At 37.2% G+C, this 26136-nt stretch overlaps 1 protein-coding gene across 8 annotated transcripts in view; it reads right to left on the bottom strand.

Moving 5' to 3' along the window:
* Arhgef33 (Rho guanine nucleotide exchange factor 33) overlaps positions 1-26136 on the bottom strand; it is a 71587-nt gene that overhangs the window by 44769 nt on the left and 682 nt on the right. For 7 of the 8 annotated variants that reach the window (XM_074049541.1, XM_074049543.1, XM_074049544.1 and 4 more), the window contains exons 2-4: positions 20797-20869; positions 6032-6139; positions 4512-4561 (exon numbers count right to left, since the gene is read on the bottom strand). In XM_074049541.1, the coding sequence (XP_073905642.1) occupies positions 4512-4561; positions 6032-6056 (75 nt within the window). In that variant the 5' untranslated portion in view covers positions 6057-6139; positions 20797-20869. Of the gene's footprint in view, positions 1-1141; positions 1286-4511; positions 4562-6031; positions 6140-20796; positions 20870-26136 lie in introns of all 8 variants that reach the window. The other variant, XM_074049538.1, reaches the window with a different exon arrangement.

Raw genomic sequence — 26136 nt, 5'->3', positions numbered from 1 at the left:
ACCAAATAAGGAATGAAAACTAAAGTCCAGTTATCTTAACAAACTTTCTTCACATATGCATTTCTAAACATTGTCAGAGTCAAGTCATCTAAACAATTTCAACTTGCGGTGGTACTTTTCACTATAAAATGACTTAGTATCCTATACGACATTTTTTAAATACAGAGTTTTGTGTTTCACTGGGTCTCACAAATGTTTTTTTTTTCTCCCCTAGGACTGGAACAGGAAAAAAATAAAAGGAACAAAAAGCAACATCTGAGGAAAAAGCAGAACCTATGAAGTGTTTGGAGCTTGAAGACTGGGAAGTAACATGAACAATCTGTGTTCATCCTAATAATTTTTAATTAGAATTAATATTTGTGATAGATCATGGCACTTGTCCTAATTCAGTCACCATCTTAAATTAAATCACCAGATCAACTGCTTTCTGATCTGGTAATTTTCATCATGTAAATTCATCTTCTGTGAGAAAAAAATTAAATTGATGGCTATGTAACATCAAAGTAAAAAGTTTGCAAAATTTAAAATTGAAGGAAGGAAATATGACATTCATTCCAGTGCCCTGACATGTACTTAGGTTTCTGCTTTGAAAGAAAAAAAAAGGAACCACTGTCCAACAGAAATAAGTTTCATTATCACTGCTTCCATAGGTGGGTGTGTCCTACCAGAATCCATAAGACAACAGCAGAGTCCTGGGGAGAAAGATTTTTCCTCACCTGTAGAACCTCAGCTCTCAAAAAATTAAAAACTATGGAAAATTTCTCCCAACAGCCAAGTTCTACAGGAACTCTGGGAACTCTGCAATTGTTTTGAGCTGTCACTCCTCTTCCTCCCCATACATTTCTTTAAGTGAAGTAACACTACTGCCTAATAAAAGCTTCACAGCCAATAACAAGCCAGGGAGGAGAAGCCATTGTGAGCACAGTCACACACCTGAGACAACATGTCACTTTTTAGATGCCTAATTAGGGCTCTTACTATCTTTACCTGCTACAGATTGGTTTTCCAAACCAACCTGCCCACTGTCTTGAGTTAAAAAAGTACTCAGAATATGTGGTCTTAACATCTTTTCTCTGCTTTCTTTTAGCTCTCCTATCTGACAGCCCTCAGCCCACCCCAAGGATTAGAAAGGGGTGTCTACCTTGCTCTCCAGCGAGTTGAACACGTTCCTCATCTTGTTGATTTTTTCATGAAGCTGCTCTAGAGAGGTTATGATCCCTCCATCCTGCCACTGGAGACGGGCTCCCACTGGAGGCAGGTTCTGGGAAGACTTCAACTTGAAAGCCTAGGGTTCCACAGAGGGCAACTTAGGCTCAAAGACATAGAGGAGTCTGAGTTCCTCCTTTTGCCTGCTCTTAATTTCTGCTTCTCAATTTTCTTTCATTTCTCGGCTTCTTAACTCTTCTGAAGATGAATTTTAGTAGCTGTCTTCTGGTTTGTTTGTGTTTGTTTCTGTTTTTTTGTTTTCCACTGAAGAGCTCTCAAACTAAAGTTTCCATGAATTCCTACTTGTTTTTTACACCGACTTCCCATTCCTTTCTGTCACATTACCAAAGTCAGGAGGTTACTATGAGGCAAACTCAAGAACCATGCCTGTGCCTTGGGAACTCTCTAAAGTCATAAATGTCAATGTTTGGGAGACCTCCAGAAGGCAAATTCCTACAACACTTGATTATAAAAGAGCAAAAGCACAGATGTTTTGGAGTAGCATGAAATGGCAAGGATACCAAGGTAGTTGCTTTGTTTTTCCCTGAAAACCAGGGTCACCGCAGAAGAAACCTGTTTTTTTGCCAACTTAATCTTCCATTTTAAGCCTCTTTATTGGTCCCCAGAGAGGCAATGGTCTAAAGCACAAAGTGGGTGGCAAGTAATCTGAATAAGAGTAAATTTCCTGATCCACTACTCTGTGCTCCCTGCGGAACTTGACCCTTGAATGAAGTCATTCTTACAGGTTCCCCGTGAAGCTGATGTGAAACCTGGTTACTGGAAATTTATCTTATGGATACACTACAGGCCTGGAAAAGTAACTTTCTGGTGTTAGAAGAATATTCTGGTGTTAGAAGAGTGGTAAAAAGAATGGAGACTCAACCAGGATTTGTAAATGCTGGAAAACCTTCAATGGCAGTTTTCAGGATGAAACCTATTACTGTCAGGTTGGTTCCCATCTTTTTTCAAGTAAAGGTCCTTTTGGCACATTACTTACTTTCTTAAATTATTTTCATGACAGAGAAAAAATAATGAAGAGTAAGGAGAATTATCCCAAATCTCATTACTTCAGAATAACTATTAACATATTCACATTTCCTTCTGTTTTATTATGTATGCATATATATATATATATGATTTTTGTATTGAATCACTTAACAAAAACTATAGAGTTTGTTTTGAATACGGTATGAAGTGAGTATCTCCCCCACCAAAGCACTAGACAGTTTTCCCAACACTATTTGGTATCAGACTGAATACTACATCCAACCTCTTGGCTCAAAGCCAAGTATACATTGTGCAGACATTCGCTCATTTCTTCAACTAATATTTCTTGAATATGTATTACATGCTAGGCACTGTATGTTATGCTGAGAGTACAAAAAAAAAAAGAGCAAAATAGACTAAGTCCCTGCCCTCAGAGCTTACATTCTGATGAGGAGACAATTTTTAAAAAATCAAGTTAATAATATACATGATAACATCAGGTAGGGATGGGATCTATCAAGAGAATAAAATACAGAGAAAGAGAATTGTCAAAATTTCACATTTTGTTTCAGATACTCTCCCTTCTAATATAGATTATATATAGTCAACTTCTCCCTCTGCCTTCCTTCCTTTTCCTCTTCTTTATTTCTCCTTCTTCTTGTTAAAAGTTGCTTGGAAGTAAACAGACATAGAAGTGTTCTTTTAAAACAAGGATGGGGTTATCATAGCATCACAGAGGTCATACAGACCAACTTCACTCTCACTCCTTCGTGTATTCCACCGTGAACAGATGTACTTGGATTTGTGATACAATGAGACAATGAGGCCATCCCCTCTGCAGCTATATTTAACCAACATCCAGGGAGTGACCTACATAAAATCTATAATAGACTTTAAATCATGTCTGAGCTTAAAGAGGTACACTCACACTCATTCAAATGCTGTACACAGGTCAGTTGCGATCACAGGCGAGGTGGGCAGGGAAAGCCCTTAGAGATTTTGGACCCGTGAGGCATCAAATCAACACCAAGTGAAGACTTATTCCTGCTTCCAGGTTGGTCCTGGTCAAGCTGGTCCCTCTGCCTGAAATGACTTTCCTCATGTCCATTTGCCAAAAGAACAACTTGTCTTTATGTGCTAGTTCAACCCTTTTTGTCAATAGCCTATCATGTGTGACCTATTTATCATATGTCTTTCCTACATTATGAACACTTAAAAAACCAATGAGAATGTCTGCTTCATCTGTTTAATCTCCCATTAGGGTAAGCAGTAGACTTTGCACATAGTAACTACTCAACAAATACGAATTAAGTTAAACTGATACTGTTTCTTCTACTCCCTTTCGTTGATAGTTTAAGTCTAGTAGCAACATGGTTAAAAATGTTTTTATAATCCTGTGCTGGCTTGCCCTAATTGGGCCTACAGCAATGAACTCTTGTATGATATTTCTAGAAACTCATTCTTGTTTTCACTTAAGCCCAACTAATCTAAATAAAAGTTCCCCTAAACTATCTGCTCCTCTGAATTCCTATCTTTTTGCTTGTGAGGCCATTCAATTTCATAGCTACCTGGGCTTAAAGCTTACAGCCAATTTAGGAAGGGTCCTTTCTCTCAATTCCTACCATGTTCTACCAATTCTTTCTCCTTTCTTATGTCTTTCAGATAACACTATCTTAAGTCTAGAGAGGAGCATGTGTTTCCCTAGCCCAAGCTGCTTATATAATATAAATTATGTCAGGATAAACTTCCATGATTTTTAAGGACAGAAATTTACTTTCAATTTGTAAGATAGAATCCCAATAAATTCTATTTGCAAAGTCAAAGCAGCCTGGAATAACTCTTGTTGCAAAGATGTCTTGCAGAACTTTTGTCTTCTTTGTAAATTAAATTATTTCCATTATTTTAAATGAGCTTAATTTTTTTCCTATCATCATATTTGAACATTCACAATGATAACCCCTTTCCATTCTCAATCCTTTCTGCTAAAATAGGAAATTAAGAAAAGCAGATCTTGTTCTCTCCTCTCTGATGGGAATGTTATGGCATGGTGTTCAGGTCACAGTGATGGTGGCAGCAGGTAGGAAAAGAAGTGATGAAGTAGGGGTCGTTGTGCTACATTTTATAAACTGGACCATTTTGTCCTCCAGTAATTAAAGGTGCAGTGTGAGCAGCCCTCCACCCAGCCTACCTCACAGCCTTAAGAGAACCAATGCAGCAATGTGGGTGAAAGCACTTGTGAGTACTAAACATCTCTGTACTTAAAGAATAGTTGCCACCATTACATGTGGGAACATTCAAAATAATCTATTTGTCTTTACCTGGTAAATTTGTGTAGAAGGATTATTCACCGGCATATGTTCATTCTCTCCTACAGGGAAAAAGAGCTTTGTTAAGCAATGCAACTCATTTTGTCCCTGTCCTATCTTTATAAGATACATGCAGAGATTAAAGGAATTTATAGGCCCCTATGTCTGTGCCTGTGTGGCAAGAAACCAATGATTCAAGAATTGAAAAATAAGCTGGTGTAGGTGGTTTTTATATTCATATCCTCATGATCAAAGTATACCTGCTTGACACAACTCTTATAGTAGAAAATCATGTTCTATCACAGTGGGGAAGTTTCTCCACCAACCTGAATGATTGGTGTTTATTAAAAAAGCCAGAAGTGAATGCCTAGGAAGGGTCTCTCTCATTTAACTGAAGTTATAGTTCTATAGTCAGGAAGGTGTTCCTACCCTGCACCTGTCTAGTTGTCACTTATTGATATTAGAAGTCCTGCATGAAATGTCCCCTCTTCTGCTACCTCTGATCTTTGCCAAATTTCTGAACTTTGCCCTTCTGTCATTGCCAAACTCAGCTAAGGGAATCTTGCTATCCTTCTAGGCAAGAGGGCTGATGGAGGGGATCATCAATGAAAGGTTCTGAGAAGAACTTAGGCAAAAAGAAAACAGTATTGTCAATACTAAAGACTGGGAGACACAAGAAAAACACAATACAAGGAACAGGTTGTAAATGAAAAATAAGTTGGCCCATAAATTCTCTTTGAGAACCACATTGGTTGGCCACAAAGATAAGGCAACCCATGTAAAGCAATAGCTTGTTTCTCATCCATCATTGGCTACCATTGTGCCATATTGTATAAATCAAGCAATTTATAGATGAAATCCTGGTTGCAAAGCTTGACTGGCATGGATGTGTATACTCTTCCCTCCAACATACTCCTGTTGGAAACCCCTCCTTAAAGGACCAGCCTCAGTATGGTAAGTTCGTAAGTTACATATAACCTCAGTCCAAAACTTGTACTCACAATGGTTTGAGATTTCCAAAACTTCCTGCACAAGCTTGAGCAAGGATTGTTTAGCCTGTTTTATATCATTGTCCCAACAGTCTGGTATAACAGCAAGAACAAAGACTTGGGAACACAGGTCAGGATTCCAGACCTAGCTTTGACACTTTGTAATTGTCTATGACTTCTCTATGACTGTTTCCTCCATTATAAGTTAGAGACACTAACAGAATGTATTTCTATATGATTGCATCTATCTGGTAAACATGGAGAGAAAGCACTCCTGCTTCTAGCCTAGCCTAGAAGGTGCTGGATGTCTTGGTTGAATATATCTATTTGCCTTATTCAGTATTTTGTTCTGAGGCAGTCCTCAAGTTACTACTTAAGAAAAATAAAATAACAACATAAGCCAAATTTTATATGCATAAATTTCCTATTTTCCAGCAAGTCCATGTCCTTCATGATCACTACGTGATGACAGTGGCAAGACAAGACTAAAACCTGAATTTCTTGAATCCTAAGCTCTAAAGCAAGATGGAGGGGGAATCTGACCTTGCTTTGTTTTGGTTTTTTCCATGGTGCCTGTTGCTTCTCCTCCAGCTCGCTCTTCAACATTGCATCATCATTATCCTGGATCAGGCCACCTCCCTTTCCCTGCACCTGTCAATTAAAGAACAGTGACAGCACACAGAATTGGTGGAGAAACAAGACTAACTTTATGTGTTAACTTTAAAATATTGAATACAGCAATTTCAGAAGAATAAAAATATTAAATTGAGTAAACATTTAACTTGAAACTTAAAGGGAGATAACAGTTTGTAAGGATGAAATTTATTATTTAAAATAATGGTAGTTTTTAATATGGCACATTCTCTTTTGGATCAAACCAATTAACTTAAGCCCATCAATTTTATTAGCAGGTTACAGGTTATGGAAAATTATCTTAAGAAGAAAAACCTGCAGCAAGTCCTTGCGTGAGTATGAAGGTCAAGACACCTGTTTTCTATTTCATTAAACAGAAGGTTCCCCGATGTTTTAGCCCCATTTTCACCCCAGGTAGGTTCCTTTGCTTATCAAATGTGACCTGGCTATTGTGACTATCACACATGAAGGTGCAAGTTTAGAATGCAATCTCTCAGATAATGTGTGCATTGACCACCCAGCATTGTAAACCTTTCTGATGTTTGGGGAATTCTCCTACCTCATGAGCCTCCCACTCCAGAGGCTGAAAGTGGCAGCTTCTCCAAGTCCCCTTTGCAGCAAAGGCATGATGGACATATGACATGACACACCAGTATGCCTACCCCAGATAGCACTAGCAGATTTCCTAAGTTCAATCTCCTTGACATACTTTCTAAGAACTAGGAAGAGCTGGAAAGACAGCAAAGGTAGCAAAGGTGTTGGTAGTGACCATCATGTGGTCCAGACAGTTTAGGAGGCTCAAGTTGTTGCACCTATTTTCCTCATCAGAACAGTTTCACTGTGTGATTTGGGGCAGAGTGCAAGCCACATAACCCCAAACTCAGTTCTCCAGTCTCCCAGCAATTCTACTCCATATTCTTTCAACAGATTCTTTTGCTGCTGAAATTGGCCAGTTATTTTCTGTGGCTTGCCACTGAGGTATTGTTCAAACAATCAGATATACACCATCTAAGACTGAAAAAAAAAAAGTTTAAACTCTGTTCATTACTCAAAAAAAAAAAAAAAAGACAAATCTTTCTTTAGTGACCAAATTGATATCAGTAGTTGCCTGTGGTGGAGGGATGCCCAAGATGAGATCCAGGAAACTTTTCAGGGTGATGGAACTGTTTTGTTGCTTAATTGTGACAGTGGTAGACAGGTGCATAAATGGGTCAAAACTTCTCAAATACATATTTTAATTGGGTAAACTTTATTCTTTGTAAATTACACCTGAAGAAGGTTGACTTGAAACACTTCACTTATATGCTGTCTATAAAAGCAAAATAATAAGTTGACAGGCACAGGAGGGAACACATGGATGGAAAAGCATTGGAAGCAGCTACACAGTCATAAATGAGAAGTACAGAGAAAGGACCAAAGTCAAGGCCCTACTATTTGGAAGCTTGCATATTTTTCATGTGAGCATGAAAGTTATGCTGAAGAAGGACATCTTCCCTAGCTGTCCAGAATCTCTACATGGTGTATGGAGAACTGTGAAGATAAAAGCTTTCTTGTCCTTAGCAATTGTTAATTTACTTGATACTGTGGTGAATCATTTTAAAATCACATTATGTTAGTGCTAAAAAGACCCTGGTAAATTAAATTATTTCATCCAAACTTTTCATTTATAGGTGAAGCAATTGAGGCAAGGAAACAAGAAGAGAATTTACCAAGTAAAGCCACAGAACTTTGAAAATTATTGTTAGAAATCATTTCTATTACTATATGGAAAAAAAATCTTGAAATGTGTCAAGCCATATTTTATGGAATTTTTATGGTAAATTATTCCTGAGGATTTAGCTTTCTAATTTATAACTAATTTTAAACCAACAAGTGAAAAATCCTTATATCCCAGGTAAAATAAAAGTGTGCACATTTTCAGAGCCAGGACACCATCAAGCTCACAGATACACACATGGCCACTGATTTCAAGACATAATAAAGTGTGTGATTAATAGAAGTTTAAAATCTTATTTTATTTAGTTAATTACCAAAGCAAAAAAAAAAAAAAACGACACAAGAGAAACTTTGGAAAATATGGGGGAGGCACATATAATGCCTCTTCTAAAACAACTGTCATGATCTTTTTTTTGTATTGCTTGTCACTCTTTTATCCCTGGAATGTTTTACATCATTGTTAATGGGGCCTCCCTAAGATTTTGTATCTATCTTTCCCACTGAGATTGTAGCATAAGCCTGTTACTTTCTTAGAAAAACTGAACCATTACTATTCCTGCTATTTTTAATTGCCCATTTGTGCAGAGGATACAAGTGTTCCTCCCCAATCCCAACAGATATTGATGTCTGATGTTCCTCCATTCCTTTCTCTATCCCCATGTAATCACACACAAACACAAATATGTATGTGTGGGATGGGGCTGTCACTGTAGATTCATGCTATACCTTTCTCACTTAATATATCATGGCAATCTCTCCAAGTAAATTGCAAGAGATCTAAGAAATTATTCTTAATAGTTGCATAATATCCCATGATTAGAATGAACTGTGTTGATCACTCCTGTATTGGTGGGCATTTCTTTTATTTCCATTATTTTACCACTGCAAACAATGCTAACAAACCTCAGCACTATAGATCCTTAAATACTGGTGATTTTATTTATGCGGGATTTTGATAGCTGTGGCTTTCCTATAAATTCAGAATTGTTCTGATTTTCCTTAGGAACGTTGCATAGGTACCTTTTCTCCTGTATTCCAGACACCAGAGGATGGGAAGACTTTTTCGTGCTGGTCAGTGAGATAGGTGACAAGTGATATTTCACAGCTACTCTTGCTGATTTCTAGTGCTCCCCAGCATTTCTACACATACTGAACATTTTGATTTGTTCCTATATAAATTATCTGTGATTTGATTTGCATACATTGAGACTTGGGAAAATGAACTAATAATATGCCTAGGATCATGAACTAAGAAATGGTGGGAAAGGGAGCCAGAATTGTAATTCAGGTCTGTGTGATATCAGAACTGGTGCATTCATTACTCTTGGTGGTCTCCAGATAGTTTCACAGTCATTATTTAATTACTGAAAAATAGTTGCTTGAGAAAATGTGCCATTGTTTTCTTTCACTCTCCCCATTATTATTAGGGTAATTTTGTTTTTCACTCAAATAAATATAAAAAGAAATGTAGCCCTCTTTTTTTTTTTTTTTCATATTTAGTACATTTTTTTTCCTTAGGCTAGGTTTCCAGAATGAATTTTTGTTTTGTTTTGTTTTGTTGTTTCAAGATAGGATTTCATTGTGTTGCTCAAGCTGGCCTTGAATTCATGATCCTACTGCTTCAACCTACTGAGTTATTGGGATTCCACATGTAAACCACCATCCCCAGCTCTCCAGAAGGGAATTTCCAGGTTGAAGAGTATGTCACACTAATAAGTAATATATACTGAAAGATACATTTTAAAGGGAGAGCAATAGCAAGATTACATAGAAAAGTAACGTGCTTTTCTAGAAAAAGTCTTGTTACAATTATGAAACTCCCTTCGAGATCTTACTTGTAGTCTGCTCTTCATACTGTCCTGGGAATCCCCTCACTCTCTGAGTTCAGGAATTCTTCTCTCTGCCTTTCATAGCTCTTAGATCACTGTCTACCTTTGAATAAACACCATTAGATGATGCCACATGCCTCTCACCAAATTAAATGGCTTCTCCTCCTCTCTCCTCCTCCTGCTTCCTTTCTGTCTCCACTATTGCAGTGTAGCCTCTAAAACACCACCCGGGTCTTGGCAGAAACATGAGAAAATACTGTTAAGTTTTTAGAATGAACCTATTGGTTTCTAAATCATACCTGATCATTCTGTAGAGCAGTGGTTTTCTTTTTTTTTTCTTTTTTAAAAAAATTAATTGTTTTATTATTGTTGTACTGGGGGTACAAGGTGACATTTACAAAAATTCTTACAATATTTCATAGTTGAATTCCCCTCTCCATCATTCTCCTTATGTTTTTCAATTTGTACCCTTGGATGCCCCCAGTCTTTCTTGAGTCTGCCTTGGAGACTGAGAGGAAGCCACCAAGCTGGTGTGGTACTGGGCCCCTCCCCATCTCCTCTGATCAGAAACTCTCTGTGATTCACATGTAATAGCTTTGGGGAAGGATTTCCTTTTAAAATCAGTTTTTTGCTGTTTTAAAACAAAGGTTCTAAAATTATTAATATAGAGAAATAGAAATGTTGAAACAGTTCTCTAAAAAGTTAGAGAAAGATTTTTATGAAATTAACTAAAAAATGTAATAATAAAGTTAACAGGAACCTACAAAACACTAAAAAAAAACTCCTGACCCTCCCCCAGAGTGACCTAGAATATGTATCCTCCTCCTACATACACACAAGATCACAAAATTTAGGATTGTCTCTTACTTTCCAATTAGACAGAAAAGGAAAGTTTGGCACTTCAGGGAATTGAAATTAATTGAAAGCAGACTTGAGCTAATTTTCATTTCAGTGTCCTTTATTGAATGGGTCTTTAGTGCATATTTCTAATTTAGTAGAGTAAGAACTTTTTAGGTTGGAGGGAGGGTGATGAAGAAATATTTTCCCCTGAAACTGATTAATCAGCATAAATCCTGCAAACGTTTTCAAAGGCAAAATCTTTGTGCTCCAGAAAATATTGTGAAGAGGGATGATATGCTTGTGAGTTTTTATTCTAAACAGCCTAAAAGCAATTTTGTGACAGTACACACTTTTCTTGTACATGTGCTATAGTTTTCAAAGCACTCTAACATACATTATCCTACCTGATCATTGCAGCAGTGGGCACAGTGCATGCTCCATTCCTTTTCTAGAAGAAAACTGTAGCTCAGAGGAGTTAAGTATGCCTTAAGCTAAACAGTCAATAGCTCCAAGTTTTCCTTTTATTCTACATGTTTAAATAAACTGCTTCATGCCATAGCATCTCAGAGCAACATAATATAAGGAACCACTATCAACTGTTATTTAAAAAAATGTATCCCCAGCACCACAAAAGGGGGAAAAAGTATCAATTCCTTTGTGGGCTCTGAAGCTATTTGAATAAGCAGATTGAATAGATTGATAAAATGAAAAAAAGTTCTGGCAAGTGTGATGTGGGAGACAGGTTTAGAGTACAAAGTAGAACTAAAAAGAGAGACAACCACTAAGTCAGAGGATATGAAATATTATTGATAAAATTCTAAATGAAATGGACAATTTTCTAGAAATTCATAAATTACTAAAATTTGTTTTAAAAACTACAGAAATGTGAACAATTGTTTACAGAACGTATTGAAAGAGATGGTCAAGCTTGACATGTTGACACATCCCTCTAAACACTCAGGAAGCCAGGACATCCTAGTCAGAGGACCTGAGTTTGAGGCCAGTCTAGGCTACATAGTGAGACCCAATATCAAAACAAAAAAATAAAAAACAAAAAAGAGAGACAGTCAAGTATCTACCCCTTCAAATAAGATATGACTCAGAATGATATGATGGGAAGATTTCATATATAACAATGGCTGTGTTATTTAATCTATCCTAGAGAATAAAATGTATGTAAATCACTAAGCTCATTTCATTAGGTTCTGATATCAAATTTACTCTAAGGTAAATAAGTAAATATGCACATATTCTAAATAAAACACATCAGAAAATAAAGATACAACAATATGATCAATAGAATTTATTCTAGACCATAAAGTGGCTTGATGCTTATAAATCCATTAATATAATCAATTAATATAATGCAAGAAAGCAAAGAGTATAGTGTGACCCTTGGAAGTCACATGACAAGGAGATGAAATAAATCTCATAATAAGTACACAAGTGTTAAAAATGAAGATATCTCAAAGATAATGTAACTTTTTATGCCCACTTCCAAAAAGAAAATCATACTTGAATACATAACAATTTAAAGTGGCCAAGGCAATAAATTAAAGAATTAAAGCAGGATCTGCCACTAGATATACCAAACAATAAGCAGCCTCATTTTTAAAAAAGGTCCCTGGTCTTCAAGTTAGCTTCTTACTTGACCTTTTCTCAAATATATGTGTTGCTAGAAACAGGATGGCCCATGCCTCTGAACCAGGTAATGTGGTAATGCAGCCATCACCACATCCTCAGGTAACTTCCTGAAGGCCAGCTCCCTCCCCAGATGAGAAGGAACCAAGTGTTTTGCCCAGCTTTCTTTCTCCAGTACTCAGCACAAGTCCCTCAACGAATGCCTTCGACAACCACTCTCAACAAATGTTTGTACAAATGCTCTGAATTCTCATCCTATAGACTATCAGAGAAACATGCTATTTATCTTGACTTGCCTCAAATTAATAATAAAGAACTAGAGGATAAATAAAGAAAGAATTTCACCTTGAGTTGATTTTTGTTAGGAAAAAAATCTTATCAAGCATAGTTCCCATGGGAGAAATACAAGACCTATGCCCAGAGAGCAGAATTTCTTAAGAAATGCTCCTATGTTCCCACATCTAGACTAACTCTAACTGCTGCTCCTTTGCTGCCAGCAACCCCAAAGTGCCCAGAACCACTGAGAACAGGGACAAAACACACAGAAAAGGCAATGCCTTCCACACAGAAGGTTTTTTACATCAGAATATGGCATAACATTGAATTCCTTGTTCCACTGGAATGTTAATTTTTGTTGTTCATCTAATATTAGTCAGGGTAGAGTAATTTGGATCAATCAGAAAAAAGAAGAATGTCAACATGCTATCACACACACATAACAAATCACTGGCTTGAATTAATTGAGATTAAGAATGCCTCATTTAAGATATCAAAATTATCAAAAGTTTCAGACCATGTTACTTCCATGGGCTCCTCCATCTCATTTTATTGTTGAACACATTTAATTATGTTGGGATCAGCTTTTGTGATCATGCATCATGAGCTACGGGCAGGAAAGTGTGCTCCATCCTGATTTGATTCTCTTTAATCATTCAAACACAATCTCCTCCTGGATTCATCTGAGTGGAAGTTAAGAGCCTCTGGGAGACACTCTGTGCAAGAGGCAGAGTAAAGTAACCACTCACTTAAAAAGAAAATAAAGTGACTGTCACTAAAACTTTGCTAGGTAAGCTCCAACTGGAAGAGAGGAGGGACAGGAAAGGGCAAAAGAGCACCGCCCACCCCCATTCCCGAGACTCATGAAGGAAAGGAACCCTGGGCTTCAGAGAAAGTTCCCTCTAGCCCAAGAATGGCCCTGATTTGCAGGGTAGAAATCAACTTGGAAAAACTTTAGTCCTCGGGAAACATTCCCTCTGTTGAAGCAGAGGCAGTTGCATGTCTCACAGATCTGAATTAGGGGCTGAGTTAATAGCACTTTGGGAAATAGATCAGCAGTCACCGAAGCCTATTTTAGGTGAGGGGAAACCAGGTTATTGCACCTCTCTTGGGAGACGTTTTTCATAGTTCAGATGAAATGACATCCAATTTGGATCTGCCTTTGGTACTTTTAGAACTGCTAGGAAGGGAAGTAGAGTAAAATTCAATCTTCAGAATGATGGCAATTGCCTCCTACTTCTCAGTGAACAAAGACTACCAGTGAGCAGACGAAGATGGAAATCATAGACAAACTTTGAAAATCTCTGACCTCAATTGGAAAACTAGCCCATAGCCTGTAGACGCTCGACAGGGGTCAGTATGTCCTCGTGCCACTAATAGCAACAGCATTCTCCCTTCAGTACACATCATCCACAAGCCATGTGCATTCCTACTTGAGGACTGCAGAGCCTCCAGCTTCCCTGCTCAAACCTGCACTGTGTACCAGCCCCAATCCTGTTCAACCTTCAAAGGGCAGCTCATGGCTTGTGTGCCTTCTGTGGCTATTCTCAATGACCGTCATCCATCCTCACTGAGGTGAGAGATCATATTATTATTATTAGAATTCAGCAGCACAAACCTAAACACAGGAAGTGTTCAACATTTTTATTGATCAATGAAAAATATACATTCATCCTTAATTTATTTTTTTTATAATTTCAGCTTATTTCATGCATGCCCTCCCTAGAATTAGCCTGTGGTCTAGAGAGAACTAGTGTAAATCTGGATGTGAAGTTCACATGAAGAAGAGATCCCTGCTTCTTAAAATTTTGTACATTCAGTTACATAGTTTTTAAATTTACTATTAATAGCCATAATTCCCATTAGTAAAAATTAAATAAATACTTAGACACAGTATATTTGGAAAGTCATTAAGTGTTAAAAATATAATGTGTGGAATGATAGAAGCAGAAAGAAGGTCATTTGTGAGAATCCTAGGACATACAGGATCTGGGGAGGAAAAGCCAGGTTGAAGTTAACCTTCTTATTCATCTTCACCAAGGCCTATTTCCTTCCTCTTTCAGCAACTTTAGAATGTTCTCAAATTTTACAATATTCTACTACCAAACATTAAGGATAAAAAGGATCCAATATCTCTGCTTAAATGTCACTTTATTAGAAATGTCTTCCTTGACCACCACATATAAAAAAGGGGTTCTAGCCTCCACTCCACATCTCATTGCTTAATTTTTCTCCACAGCATTTACTACCAAATGATAATGTTATATATTTATTTGTTCATTGACTACCTTGGTCCACATCATGATGGCTTGGACATTTTGTTTACTCTGCACTCTGTGAGGGCTAAGCCAGGGTCTATGAAGTATTCTGAATGAATAAGTGTTGAATAAATGTATGAACTAATCTTATAACTCAGTCAGACAAAACCAAACCAAATTGCACCCACTAGAACCAACTTCAATATAAACTAAGGATTCAGCATAGAGTGGTAAAGAAAATCAACCTGAAAGATGACACAGAGAATCAGCCAGCCAAACTCTGTTACTTTATAAATAAAGAAAATGAGGTCCAGAGGGGTGAAGTGACTTGCCTAAATCATAAGCTTCTGTTTTGAAAGAAAAAAATGAAATGGAGTGTCGATTTCTTGTACAAATATGGTAAGGATGGAACCTGGTACCACACTTTGGTCTGTGAGGTGGGCCTCAGAAGCAAGTGGAATAAAATGATAGTCAGGTCAGGTCCCTTACCCAAATATATCAACCTCACTGTTGTCACTAACCTTATAACTTTATTCCTTTGGATCTTGAGAGATTTTTTTTTAAAACACATCTTACTCTATTACCAGCTAACACTTTAGTTGGTTGTGATCAACACTGAGACTTATGATAGGTGTCAATAAAGGATGATGGAGAGTCTGAGCTTTGAAGTATGGAAAATCTGGATTAAAATCCCAGGCCCATCATCATTTCTTGGCCTTTTGTCTAAGATCAAGGGTGAAATCCCAGATCCATGATTTGAATAGCTGGTTGGCCTTGGGAAAATTACTTGGCCTCTCTAAGATCAGTTGGGTCTTTGGGATGATTGTAAGTCTTTAGTAGTGATAGTTACTATGCTTTGCAGTTTTGCTAAGATAATACTGGAAGTTCAGTTCTAGCTTGAGACCAACAGGGATAAAAGAAAAAGCAAAAGTTGGTTTCTCCTGAAGGACCACACCTAATGATAGGGGCCACAAAGTTGAACTTCTTCTGTGGACCAAAGCATTTAGCTTTAAAGTAAGCCCTGCTCAGAGTTGGTCACCATTGTAGGAACAAGAATGGGAAGGTTGGACCCAGCCAAGGTAGGAAAGGAACCCAAGAGCAACCAAGGACATGGCAAACACAGGCATAACCATGAGGTTAGAAGTGGACTGAGTTGCTTCCCAGGCACAGTCTATCAGCAGATCAAAGCTTTCTAAAAACACAAGAGGGAGGAAACTATTTATCAGGATTTCTCTCAAGGAAAAATGTTATGTGAGATTGAAAAGGATGTTTCAGTAAACACCTTGAGAGTGTGTGTGTGTGTGTGTGTGTGTGTGTGTGATGAATTTGGGGAATCCTAGATGTAGGCTTGAGAAGCAACAAGTAGTCACCAAAAAGCCTTCTAAGAAGACTAAGTCTGGTTTCCTTTGATTCATGTGTGCTGAGTATGTGGCAAGAGTGAGGTCAGAGCTGTACTGCTATTGATCCTAAACCTGAAGCTGAGCACTGCCTGGGAAGCAGGGGTCCTTTTCCATCCTTCCTCCATGCAAGAACCAGTCTCTCTTCATTCAAATGTTGAATATTGAAAAGAAATCCGCTTAAACAAGTGCCAATTAACCCGCCTTGGGTATCTTGACCTAGCTCTGTGGGACCTTAATTTTAAATCTCAGGAGCCCCATGCCACTGACTCCAGCTCGTCAACTCTGCAAAACGCTTTCTTACTATTCTTCTGGGGCCATTCTTCTAATTTAGAACCTTGGAGAGGCTGCATAGGTGAGGCTCCTCATATGTCCCTGGAGCCAGTTAGACATTAGTATGATTTTGCTATTTGTAACAGCTAGTGACAGAACTAGTCAAGCTTCCTGGATTTCTCTACTTCATAGCATTTCAAACAAAACTTTATAGAAGTTAGTATACATGATATAGATGTGTAGACCATCATGCATTTCACCAAACACAGTCATGCCGCTGTACCTTAATTCCTTCCATCTTCTTTCCTTGTAGAATGAAATATTTCTCAGCCTTCAAAGCTCAATTTGAGCACCTTCTCTACTGAGCCAGCTCTGACCTTCCAAGTCATAATTAATCAATCACTCTTCTGTTGCATTCTCAAACCATAATATTACTATCTCTTCATGCTGTGAACTGTAGGCAAGAGTCTCTATGTACGTTTCTCAGACAACATTATAAGCTCCACTCGGGCAGGGGCCATTTCTTATTCACATCCATTGAACCTACTAAATACCTAGTTCTTTTCTTTAAAAAAATTCTTTTTTATTTTTAATTGGCAGATTTAATTATATATACATTTGGGCACAATGTAATGTCATGATGTAGGTATATAACATGGAATGATTAATTCAAGCTAATTAATGTATCCATCATCTCACATATTTGTCATTTTTATGATGAGAACATTTGAAATTGACTACCATAACAATTTTTGAAATATACAATATATTATTAACTATAGTCACTTTGCTGTGCAATAGATCTATTTCTCAGCCAGACATGATGGTACACATCTGTAATCCAAGCACTTGGGAAATGGAGGCAGAAGCACCATGAGTTGGTGGCCAGCCTGGGATGCATAGTGAAACTCTGTCTGAAAAAAACAACAAAACAGCACAACCCCCCAAAACATATTTCTCCTGCCTAAAAGAAACTTGTATCCTTTGACCAATATCTCCCCATTCTACCTTCTTACTCACACCTCCCCCCCTCCCACCAGATTCTGGTAACCACCACTCTCCTCTCTACTTCTGTGAGTTTGATGTCTTTAGATTCCAAACATAAGAGAGATCATGAAGTCATGTCCTCTGTGTCTGGTTTATTTCACTTAGCATAATGTCTCATCATCCAAGAGTGCCAGACTTGAGGCATCAGGATAAACATAACATATATCCTTATAGCAACAATTTTACTCAATTTTAAGCAAAATTAAAAATTTTATGTATACATATATAGTTAAGTGTTCAGATATTTTATAAAGAAGAGTACAAGATTAGCTTGAGTTTTAAAGATAAATATATTTCTATCATTTGTTCACATCTCTCTGACATGTAAAAAGTTTGAGAACTTTCTGCAATGGACAGTCAACACAAGTTTGCATTTAATTAATTTAATTCTAGGGAATGTTTACAGTTTGATTTTTCCCTAAAGAACTTTATTCATTCAGAGCTTTATTCATTCATATTAATAGCCAGTAAACCATTTTTAAATTAATTAGTTGGGAAAGATAAAACTGAAAAAAATCAATACTTTTTCACCAAAACTGGAAATTTTGTTTTAACAAAAGTTCACTATTCAAACATATAAACTAAAGGTCTTTTGGAGCACTACATTTTAGAAAAGACTAAGTGCCTTTTTGTATTTAAAAATATTTTTTTGGCAGTCCTGGGGGTTATGAACTCATGGCCTCATACTCATAAGCAGGTGATCTACCACTTGAGCCACACTCCTAGCCCTAAAATATTTTTAATAAGATATATCATAGACATAAAATAACATTTGCAATGCATGCACTTTACTCTTTTAAGCCTTTACAGCATCTAGGCAAAAATTTAAATGAATAATAAATAGTTATCCAGTGAAATATCCTTGGGATTTTATAAAGCCACTGTCCAGAAGTAGGTGTTGCAGTTTCAGTTAGGTATATTAGGTTAAGTGTAGCCAAATGGAAATGAATCAGCTAGGCCATTACTTTAGACTCTCTTTAAAAACTAAATTATGAAAGTAATTGTAAAAGAGCACACCTGCCAAGTATAGTAATATTAAGAATCTGACCCATTGTGCCCTCTTTCTTTTTCTTGCTCATTGCAGGTTGAAGGGTCCATGAGAAACCAAACAGCCCACCTAGAGCTACTGGAAGACAGCAGAAGGCCTGCAGGGCAGTGGTGGTGACCCACCCTAAGGGACTGACCACAGCAAGGGGGCTGATGTGCTGCCTGAATTTGAGTTTCACCTATGGTGTTTTTGACTTATAGTTTCAGATTTTATTATCCCAATTTGTAAAAGCAATGGCATTCTGATCAACTCCATTTGATTTTTGGCAATATATCTTTTTAATAGCATATTATTTAGCCAATTATCTTCCCCCTTCAACACACCCCTGGCCAAATCTGAACCAAATGGACTTATATTTTATTTGCTTTCAGTCTTGGGGATTGAACCCAAGACCTCACATCTGTGAGGTCTACCATCCCCAGTTCTTTTGTTTGTATTTTGCTTTTGAGATAGAGTCTTGCTAACCTTGCTCCAGCTGGCCTTGAACTCAAGATGTTCTTGCCTCCACCTCTTGAGTAGCTGGGATTAGATGTGTGTACCACCACACTCAGCTTGGATTTAAATCTTTTTACATCTTATTCAAATATCCAAATTATTATTCCCAAAATGTCTATTTAATCATGCATTCATTATAGAATTTTTGCCTAAAAATCTTGGTCGAATCCTTTAGTGACTCCTAAAGTTCAAATATCCTGGCCCAATAGACAAACCTTTTCAAAATCTGGCCTCCACCTTGCTTTGCAGACTCATCACAGTCAGCCCCTCCCATACACACACTGGGCTCCTGTCACAAAGACAGTCCTGGTTCTCTGTCTTCTAGCCCCTGGGCCTTCCTTCCCTACACTCCACTAGCTGTCAAACTCGTAGTGTCCTTCAAGATTCTGTGTGTCATTCTCTGCCTTTCTTGACATGTCCCAGTAGAGTTAAGCCCTGCTTTTCTGTTCTGCCAATGCATCTGCCCACATTTCTATGATTGCACTTATGTAAAATTATTAGTTTAAAAGTCTCTTTTCTGTAAGATCAGGAGTCTACATACACTCAGAGTGCCCATGAATCTTCTAAACTCTAGGCAAAATTTTGTGTAGGTTCATTTTGTTTAGGAGAAAGGGTTAAGAGATCATATCAGTCTATTGAAGGCATCCATAATTTTCTTTCAAAAATAAATTACGAACAATTGCATTAGATTTTGAATCCTTAGGAAACAGTGAATTCCATTCTTCTTTGACTTCATTGTAAGATGCCTAATGTTCGCTGAATGAGCATTTAAGTTATTGCTTCTACTAAGATATGTACTAAATTCAACCTCCTCTATTCACTGCTTTTGTCTTCAGCAAACATGAAGTCTGATACAGTGAAAATTGTACTAGACTAAAGGAAAGATTTGGAAGGATTTATAACAAAATACTACGAGTAGTTACTTTATAAAGAGACATAGGGTTAGGGGTAGGCGTTCAGATTTTTACTTATATTCTTCTCTCTTGAGCAAGTGGATTTATTTTATGGTAAGTACTTTTCAGGTTTGAAATTTAAAGAGAATGCTTTATGGGGCTTTTAAGTGTGTTGGACATTCCAGCTCTGCTACTTTTGTGACCCTAGGAAAGTTAATCTCTGTAAGCCTGTTTCCTCAACTGTAAAATGGATAAACAGTTATCTATTCCATGTAGTTATTATGTGATGAAGCCCAGCATAAAGTAGGGACTCAGTACATTTTAGTTCAGTGTAAAGTAAATGTCATCTTTTCAAGGCTTTTGTTGCAATCCCAGAGACATCCAAAATAGAACTCAATTAAAACATACTCCACTGTTTTCTCAGTATTGTGAATAAGCATTCATATATGTTATAACATATATGTTATAATGCCTGACTGCTAATTAAGGAAAACTCTAACTAGTTTGCTTATTTGACTTTTTTTTTTTTTTTTTGGTGGCACTGGGGTTTGAACTCAGGACTTTGTGCTTCCTAGGCAGGCTTTCTCTCACTTGAGCCACTCCACAGCCTTTTTTGCTTTTTAATTGTTTTTCAAATAGGGTCTCGAGTTTATTCCCAGGCCAGCCTAGATTGCGAACCTATTTATGCTTCCTGCATAGCTAGGATGACAGGTGCTTATCATTTAAAATGGGATCATTTAAAATGGGATCTCATGAACTTTCTGCCTGGGCTGGCCTTGAATCTCCATTCTTCTCATCTCTGCTTCCAGAGTATTATTTGATAGTTTTTAAACAAAGGTGTTTACAAAATTCTTCCATGAAATTTATAATACTGCTACTTCAAGAATGATCACTAGTTTACACTAAGTTCTCAGTTAATATGTGTTTTTACTACAAACTAGTTCATTGCAGTTTTCACTCACCTTGTGCCTTGTCTCCAGCAGGAGACATCACATCGTGTTTTTTGAAGCCTTCTTCTTTATTTCTCTAGAGGTTCTGTAAAAAACAAAATGTCACTGACAATGACAACTACCTTACCTTTTTTTTTGGCAATACTGGGGCTAGAACCCAAGGCCTCACACTTGTTAGGCAGGTGCTCTATCACCTGAACCACTCCAACAGCCCTTTTCTGTGTTGGGCATTTTCAAGGTAGAGTCCCATGAACTATTTGCCCAGACTGGCTTTGAACTTTGATCCTCCTAATCTCTCCCTCCTGAGTAGCTAGGATTATAGGAGTGAGCCACTGGTACCCAGCACTACCTACATTTTTATACCATCCCTTTCCCTTACAATCTTGTTATTAAAAGTTATTATAATTGCAGTTCATTGTTGCTAAGTTTTTCTAATTGTTCAGAACTACATTAGATAAAAAAGTTGAAGTCCTTGTTTTTTTTAGCCTTTTTAATTTGTAAGTTACTTGGTATTGCGCTGGCCCAATGACCTCAGTGTTTGTTTCTTTAGGGTGATTAATAAGAACACATTCTTATAAATTAAAAAATACAGAGTACTCCAACATGGCTTAGTGGGCTTCATTCAATCATAGGAGCCCAAAGCAGTTGATCTGGCCCTAAAATATTAAAGCCACAAATCAAGGGTTTTTCCCTAAGTATCCCATATGAAATGAAATTATCTACTGCAAGTGACAAGTGAAATGGGGTTGGAATTGGTTTTTCTGTAGGGGCTAATTGAGGTTATCTATAATCAAATGTAAGTACATATCTATTTGGAGAACATTCTATGATTTAGATAGTTTTGTCAGCAGTGCAGCAGGTCCCAACCCAGCTGTATGTCTTGTTTGTTTTTCACTCTCTGAAGCTTCTTGGGCAGTTTAGTCAACTCACTGAGTCTTTCAGGATCTCACCTTCCTGATGTGGATAATTAGGACCGTAATAATGATAATTCTCAGTGGGAGTTAAGGGAGATAAAGGCTGGAAGGAGGGGCATAGGGATAGGGAGAGCAAAGTCTCAGTCCCCTTTGCTATTTTGTCAGAGCCCTATACTTTATCCTCGGTGAATCTATGTTTATTCCCATCTTGGCTTGTTTGGGAGTTTTTGTTGTTTTTTTCCTTCAACCTTACTGAATATTTTTCTTAAAAGATTGCCTTTGTGTGCAATGTTGTACCCTGTCCTAAAGGAATATAAGAGTCCTGATACTGGTCTGTCAGACACTGCTGGCTGCCACCCACTATCCATCCTCCTCTTTTCCTTAGGAACCTGGTTAAAAGACTATCTTCTCCTTTCCCCCCAACAGTGAGTTGGAACCAGGAAACTATATTTCTAGAAATAGTGTGGGAAGTCTCTTTAAAGGAGAAAACAACTTTTTCTTCCCATCCTACCTTCTATTGGCTTAACACCAGTGAGGTAGATAGAGCCCTAGCAACCTTCTTGGCAACTTTTTTGGACTAAGATGTGGTTCTTACACATCTTACATGTGAAGGATGGGAAGAGCAGGACAAAAGGAATCTGGGTCTCTCACACCAAGGAACTGACCTAACAGCGCTGCAGTGTCTATCTCTGGGATTATTTTTTAAATGTAAGAGAGAAATAAATGTCTAGCTTACTTAAGCCATTATTATTTTTTTTCCATCATATACAGATGAACACATCCTTACTGATATGCTGGCCTTCTGGGAAGTTATCCAAAAACAAGAACCATTTTTAATTCTGGAAATTTCTCTCACATTTCTTTTGAGCCTATTTATGCTTTCCATTTACTGATAAACTCCCCACTCTCCAAAAGCCTGTAATATGTACCTCAGCCCTTGTTTTCATCCTTTTCCCCTTCCATATTCTATACTCACATATTTGAGCTCATCAGTTAGAAACTTGGGGCTACTCTATTGGAGAAGAAAGAAGGAAAGTGTGGCTAAAATTAAGTCTCGGGTTGCTGGAGTGGCTCAAGTCAATTAGAGTGCCTACCTTGCAAATGTGAGGTCCTGAGTTCAAACCCCAGTGCTGCCAAAAATGAATAAATAAATGTCTTTAACTTTTTGTGAATTATAGGAAAAATATGACTCATTTGAATTAAACAAGTATTTATTAAGTCCATCCCATGTTAAAAGGCATTGTGCTAAGTGCTGAGAGAAGTACAAAGACAATCTTGTTCCTGCTCCAAAGAGCTTAGAGTCTTACAGGAAAAATGAGTTACATAAATAATTACAATACATGATATAAACTGTGACAAATGAAATAAGAAAAGTATAAAGTGTCTAAAACTTTCAGAGGAGAAAAGATGGGCTCCAGTGTTAGAATTAGAGAAAGTTTCATGAAGAAGACAGGATTTGAGCTGAGGTTTACAGGAAATGGTAGACAAGCAAGCAAACAAAAAAAAAAATCAAAACACTACAGAAAAGGTGGGGAGACTACAGAAACAGACCATCCCTTCTTTCACATGGTTGGTTCATCCTTTGCCCAGGTGATGTAAATACCGGTTGTCAGGATATTTTACATAGTAAAGTTCTTCTGCTTCACAAACTATCTTTCTGCTGATCTTAACATACCATCTCTAGCCACCACACTCACTCCATACTCCAACAGAACACAGTGGAGGCATAGGTACATTTAGGGTTCCTAGGAAGCCTCAAGGGTAGAAGGTAAGTTTAGGTAGGCAGATTGGGGATAGATAAGGCCCATACACGTCTTCTTTGGAGCCTAATATTTAGTGGAGAGAATAAAGGCTTGCTAGAAATTTTTAAGCAGAGGATTGACAAAATCCCATGTCTTGGTAGAAAGATGTGTCTTGGGCACTGTAGAGGAAAGTCAAAGTACAAAGAGGGCAGTGAATAGGCCCCTTTAACAACCCAACAAAAAGATAATGATGGCCTGAATTAGAAAGGAAAAGAGGATACAGATAGGAGTGAATTTCAAAGGTTACTGCATGAATTAAATGTATGCTTTGCCCAAGAAAAAGGCTCGAATTGTAACTCTCGGATTCAGAAATGGAGCTTATATTTATAAAAATAATTTTAAAAGATTTCTCTAAATTTATTTGAACTAAACTAAAAGAAGGCTGAATGTACTGTAATAATGAACTTGTTGGGTCTACAATATTTAACAGAGGGTTAACTTAATTTTTCCCAGATGTCAATTGGAGATGTCTGAGTAACTCTGCTTGGAGATGGGGAAAGAGTATTAAAGATTCTCAGGAAAGAAATACAACCAGAGCTTAGGCTCTAGCTCAACTGAGTTACTTATCCACATGTACAAGGTCCTGATTGCCTACACTGTGGTGGAAAAGGATGGGGACTCTAAGAAAATCTGACCATCCCTTCTTTCCTATTGTTTATTCTTTGCCCAAGTGATATGGCAAATAGCTGGTGTCCGGGCACCCATCTTTACCATCTCTAACTACCCACTTACCCAATGAAAATTTAAGAGGAGGAAGCTTTTTAGAGAGCATAAGAATTTTCTGTTTGCCTCTTTGGTTCACTAAAACCATGCCAGCATAGCCTGAGGAAAAATGGAAAGGGCTGGCATAGACCCATATAAAGGTGTTGTATCCTCAAATAGCTTTGAGATAAGTAGGTCCCAAAGACAAATCCAAGATAGGTATTTCCTCCTTCTCAGGGAATAAATTCTAGAAAATTTTCTCAAATGGACAGTTGCTCCTTTCTCTTTCTATTTTTCTCATATTTTAGGAAGACTTAAACAGGTGTTAATGCCTACTAGCCTCTTTTTTTAAATTATTAAGAAAGGAACAAACAAACCTAAATAAATAATCTACCAATGAGAAGAACATCCTGTGTAATATTTAGAAATTTATGATTTGTTTAGATCATCTTATTTAGGGCACTGAAAGTGCCTTACAAATAAAATAGTGAGGGTTTTTTTTTCTTCTGTGACAACCAATGTAGTTGCTAGCACTCTTCAGAGGCAGAAGAGATTAATCAAGTCCTTGGGGACCAACAGCAGTAATGTGATGGATATTAGTTAGACTATGTTTCTCTCTTATGCAAATTGTGGGGGGGAGGGGATAGAATCAGCATTTTTGACCCAGTCCCTGAGAGAAGATAAGCAAAAATTATTGACTTAAAGATTCTTACATTTTATAAAAATGCAGAAACTAAGAAAAATACTGAACAATTCAAACTCCAGCCCTAAAATTAAAACCAAATATTCTTGGGATCCATGAATTGAATTTCAAGTCACTTATAAATCTCCTGAAATTGATATGTAAACTTTTGTGTGATTTTACTTTTTTTTTTTTTTTTCAGAACCAGTGGACTGGGTTTCTGAAGATTCTGAAGATTCTAAAGCAATTTTTGACCCCCTAAAAGGTTAAGACCACTGTTATTTAAGGGGAAGAAGAAAGGAAAGGGGAGAGGAAGACTAGTAGGGAAGGGAGGTCAGTCTCAGCACATAGCTTAAAATTTGCTATGGGCTCCCTACCTTGAGAAGACAAGAGCAGGAACTGGGGGAGTAATGAGAATCTCATCAATTTTATCCTAAATCAAATTGACTAAATGCATGTGAAATTTGTGCATGGCACTGCTCTGTTAACTTTTAGCTTCAAAACACACCATTTACATTTGTATTAAAAGCTAACAGTAATATGATCTTCCTTTCACAAGCCTCTGAGTTTTCAGACAGATTTAGATTGCTTTTAGAGCCCATGGTATTAATAAAAATATAGATACTAATTAAATTTGTGGAAACTGTTTAGAATAAATGTGTTAAAGGCTTTTTTCTCAAGTACAAATTTCTGGTCATTTGTGGTGAATACTTTAGAAATAGCCTTCAACAAAATAGCTGTACTATCTGCAATCATAAAATTTTGTTTTGAGAGGAGCTATTTAAACAGACAAAAGTATAATACAAAGACAAATATCTATACAATCACAATAGTACTGTTTCAGCATATGAAAACTCACATAATTCCAATACTAATTATAATGGAATCCTCTTCTCACTTAAGAATAGAGAATGTTCTCTATCACATCCCAAAACCCCATAAAATATTTAGTATTATGTTTTACAAATAAATGTCCTTGTATAATTAACCAGCATACATTTTCAATCAATATACTTTTATTCAGTACATCACAAGTGAACCTTGACAGACTCCTTCATCCTTTTTCTTTGTTACAAAGGCATAAACCAACCTCCCACATCCCTAATTTTTTTCATTCCTTAATTATTCTTAATCCCAAAAAGGCATATGCATGTTGGATTTATGCTTTCCTGTAAATCAAGAATCTTATCATCCTTTCTCAAAATTTAACTCAGCTTTAACTAAATATGTAAATATACAGAACTTCGGTCTC

The sequence above is a fragment of the Castor canadensis genome, chromosome 12 (assembly GCF_047511655.1).
Source record: "Castor canadensis chromosome 12, mCasCan1.hap1v2, whole genome shotgun sequence".
In the NCBI taxonomy this organism is placed as follows: domain Eukaryota; kingdom Metazoa; phylum Chordata; class Mammalia; order Rodentia; family Castoridae; genus Castor; species Castor canadensis.
This window is presented reverse-complemented; position numbering and strand designations above follow the sequence as displayed.